General features: G+C 42.1%; 2 protein-coding genes across 2 annotated transcripts in view; one reads left to right on the top strand and one right to left on the bottom strand.

Annotated features, from left to right (window-relative positions):
• The window catches only part of LOC101850877 (transient receptor potential cation channel trpm), a gene marked incomplete in the record, with an annotated part of 71,917 nt that overhangs the window by 59,906 nt on the left and 7,655 nt on the right, over positions 1-4,356 (bottom strand).
• Positions 1-4,356, top strand: part of LOC101845912 — a gene marked incomplete in the record, with an annotated part of 15,252 nt that overhangs the window by 6,190 nt on the left and 4,706 nt on the right. Inside the window, 1 exon segment of the mRNA XM_035969051.1 lies at positions 3,046-3,181. Within this exon segment, the coding sequence (XP_035824944.1) occupies positions 3,046-3,181 (136 nt within the window).

The raw sequence follows: 4,356 nt of genomic DNA, 5'->3' as shown, positions 1-4,356 counted from the left end.
CCCTACCCCTTTCGCAAAATGCGGCCGTTACGTTATCGGTATCGTACTCGCCGCCCCAGGTGTACACTTCGTGATATTTCGTTCCCCTAGAATTACAAAGTTTTATCTGCACAGTACCTTGTTTTAAGATATTTGTCGTCAAAATTCACAACATGTCAAGCTTTTTCGAATGCAGTTCTTCGAATATCTTGATAACGACTCGGAATAATGTTACAATTTTGATAGAGAAGATAAAAATTTGGTTTCTGACCTTCCAAACGGCGAAAAAGGTCATGATAGAACATTGTAATTCTAAGGAAGCAAAATATCTTGACGTCCGGTCTTCCATTTTCTTTCTTTCTTCTTTCCCATAACACTGGGCAAAGTGCTTTGACATTAAGACGACCTGTTCGCGCCTAGGAGGGAAACAGACTAACATTAAAGAAGAGAAAAGAAAAGAATTACGACTGTTTTTAAAGAATACTTAAAACCCCCACAAACCAACCGAACCATTCTCATAACAAAATATAGCACACTCGTATTATTATTCTTTCCCCGCAGCCCCAGTCGAGGAGGACACCGCTACCAAAACTATATCGATAAAAGCGATGCAGTCGAGGTACTATCAATTGCTATCACCGCGCATTTATGGGTTATGGAATTCCTCTCTCCAGCGTGTTCGATACAGTTATTGGAGACGTGACCCTCGCTCTGAGTAAAAAAAAAAAAAGGGGGGGGGGAGGAGGGGGTCGGAATCTCCTGGGAAATTCCTGGTCTAAACCTTGGGCCTCGAATACGATGTGGTAGTATTACTGTTCGCAAAAAGTGAGTACGCATTGAAACTAAATAACTCAGTCGACGGACAGAGTGAAGAGGCTACCTAGACACTCCCCACACACACATCGCACTAGTCTTGAGGCCTGAAGGTTTCCGATTTGATGGCTGCAGTATCCAGTTCTAATTAACAGCGGGTTTGTTTTCGGAGTCGGGCGCTTACTGTAGAAGTAAAGAATTTTCTTTTAAAGCTGACTCGGCGTCTAAATGGAAAGCAAAAATGTCCCACCTTCGAAATGACCTCAACTCTATCCATCCAGTAAAAGTACCAAAACACAAAGCAGCACGGAGAAAGTACAAAAAGACGACAACACCAAAGTGCGAGACAGCCTCTTTCCAAGTGAGAGCGATAGATTCTGCGCATGTCATTCGGTGCAAGAACAAAATGCCTGCGTCAACATCATTCGTTTTTTTTTCAAAGCGTAAGTGCATACCCTAGTCATATGAAAACATAGTTTGCAGGACCAGCACGATTCACACCAATGAAACAATTCTATCGGTTTGGTGATAACAGCCACACTATCCCAGTCTCAGGCAATCATGTCGTCACTCTTGATTGTATGTATTTGATTTCCAAGTAAAACGAAAATGGAACTATGGAAAGGGAGAGGGATATTCCCAATTATCATCGGCACAGGGCACGCAACACAATGATAGCGCCATTAAAAACCAATATATAAAGGGGGATGCGCTGAAATCGCTGCCGCAAATCACAAGAAATAAAATAAACAAATAAGCAGTATTTGTATAACGCACATCCTCGCTCAACAGCAAGCTCTAAGCGCTTTCTAATTTTTACCCCAGCAGACACACGTATGATCAGCATGAACGCCTTGAAACCCACACATCACAGCTTTTCTATTTCAGTAACTTGTTCCTAAGAATTGGCCGATACAATAGTACGCATTCAGCCATGAGTGTTATTTACAAAGTAAACGGATAAACACGTTTTGGATTATTGTAAAAGGTATTTTGTAAATTTCGGAACACCGCTGTGAAGATAAGATACCAGTTGTGCAAATTTAACTAGGACTAGACCTATTACGGGATGTCGTTTTGCAGAAGGTTCAAACTTCTGAAGATAGTCCATAAAGAGGCAAACGAAATATAAAAGGGTGGTTAAAATGTAATTAAAGATATTTTACACCCCTAACAGCAATATATAGATAATTTAGAAGGTCGGCTGCTTAGTCCTGACGGTAGTTAAGATCGAGTACATAATCTTCTCAGATAAGGATGAAACATCTCAGAAAACCCATATGCACGTTGCACACGTCAAAGCTCTCTTGGTGGTTGAAAATAGTAGAAGAGTTCTTCGTTAGGCTGCCACTTGGGCAAAATACGAAATTCAAAAGATTACCTTTAACTTTAATATTTAAAAAATGTCTCTATTACACCAGTGAAATAGAAAGACAAAACCTTCCAACTTCATTGATTCCAAACATAATATAATATTTCCTATAACTCTCCTTTGTCCTTTGGAGTATATCAAGGAAGTCCAAATCTGAAGGGAGGGAAGTAGTACATGGACAATCTACTTCCTCTCTGTCTGCCGCCCAGGCAAAGATTTTGTTTTAAAATTAATTTTTGTTTTGTTTTGGAAAGTGTTTTATGGCGCTCGCAAATGCATAAGGTCAAATGAGCGTGCGGGAGACATTAAATATTTTTCAGTTGGTAGGAAATTTTGAATTTTCCTCGGGTGGCGGTCGAAGCCTACTCTTATCGATTTTGGACCACCAAGGGATCTTTAACGAGCGCAAATTGCACACGGCACCTCCGAGATTTTTCGCCTTTATCCGAGAAGGCTAGGTGCGGATCTTACCAACATAAGATCAGGGGTGTGGCTGAAAGACAGCAGTAAGAAGGAGCCAAGGAGTAGCAGTAAAAAGGCTGCAGAAAGAGTCAGGAGCCCAGAGGAGGGGGGCAAAGGAGGTGAGGGGTGGGGGATAGGGGGCAGAAAGTGGAATCGAAAGCAGACGACAAATCATTGTTAGAGAGCAGGAAAAGGATGTGAAAGAAGATAATTTTACAGAAGAACATTTTCCGTCGCTATCCGGATTCTAGCCTTGGGCCTATTTAATAAGAGGCAAATACCTTAACCTCAAGACAATGAAAGCTCCCCCCCCCCCCTAAAGGTGTTATAAGTATACAGCTTTAACATCGTCTGTCAAGACGCAATAATTCCCTTATTTCCTTGCCTTGAACTCTTCATGCTCATATTATGCTTCCCAGGTACACTTGTTCCCGCCCTTTCCAGCGCTGCTGCCCCGTGGAGAACACACGCTGTGGTCACGTGGGCCTGGCCCTGCTGGTGTTGGTGCTGGTAGCAGCCAATAGTTACGTGCTGTTCACCGCAGAGCTGCATCATGTGCGTACTTTTTATGAATGAATGGTTGTCTTTATTCTGTGCGTATATCATTATGCTATTCCTGTAACCCTGGTAACGCAATGGCTAAATTTTGGTTAATAATAAAGCCCGTCAGAAACACGGCTGCTGTGTAGAAAGATAGAAGGAGAGAAGAGCAGAGGAAAACAAAGAACAACATACTCAGATGGCCTGAATAACTTTGCAACAATTACGTCAAAGAGGAAAAAAACGAGCTGATCAAGAAGACAGACAAAGGGGAAGAATACAACCGGTACAGCGGTCGTCAATGTCTGATCCAGACCTGACACCAGAAGAAAAATATAGGCTCAGGGAAACGGAGAACGCGAGACAGAGCTTTCAGATGATATCAGTTCAAGGCAGGACGCGAACACTGACCACGGACAATGCAGACTTATGTTGAGAAATGTCAATAGATCTACGACTATGCTAGCCAATTAAATGGCTTTACGTACCAGTAACTGACAAACAACAAGAGGATAGGTGGGTAGGTTTTCAATCGATTGACAGTGAGTCGACAATTTTAGGCTATGTTTAATGTACTAAGGCTGACAACTCTTGCCTCCAAGATCACGATTTCCAAAGCAATCACGCCACGAACAGAAACCCTAAACCAAATGAAATCTTGGATGACTGCTATAAAACACTACCTGTATTTTTTCACACATAATCACCATCTCTGTCAACACTGGTACGATAACGAATAACAAATCTCTGCCTCGCGTCGGCGAAAAATTCAAACAGTTTTTCTCTGTATACCCCCTACGCACCCCAGCTTCCATTTCATGCATCCTCCTAATATCGATTTCCGTTCAAGCATTCTTAAAAACACTGTCATTGGGGGCGAACCATGGGTTCATCCTTACGACCCAGAAAAAAAGAGACAGACAAGCCATGGAATTCAAGCATAATGGTTCATGAAGTCCCAAAATGTTCAAAATTGTGCTTTCCGAGGCGAAAGTGCTCTTGGTCCCGTTAGGATTATGCGTCGAATTCTTGGAGAAGGGTAACACAGTTAACTTTAATCGATTTGTGCCATGGAGACCCTCCGCTCCGCAAACTTTGGGCATATTTATCACGAGATCGTCCCGGGAAAAATATACATACATAATTTACAAAAAGAACAGAACACGAGAGAGAGAGAGAGAGAGAGAGAG

This window comes from Aplysia californica, unplaced genomic scaffold (assembly GCF_000002075.1).
Source record: "Aplysia californica isolate F4 #8 unplaced genomic scaffold, AplCal3.0 scaffold00110, whole genome shotgun sequence".
NCBI classification, from domain to species: Eukaryota; Metazoa; Mollusca; class Gastropoda; order Aplysiida; family Aplysiidae; genus Aplysia; species Aplysia californica.
Note: the sequence above shows the minus strand (reverse complement) of the source record. Positions and strands in the feature narration are given on the sequence as shown.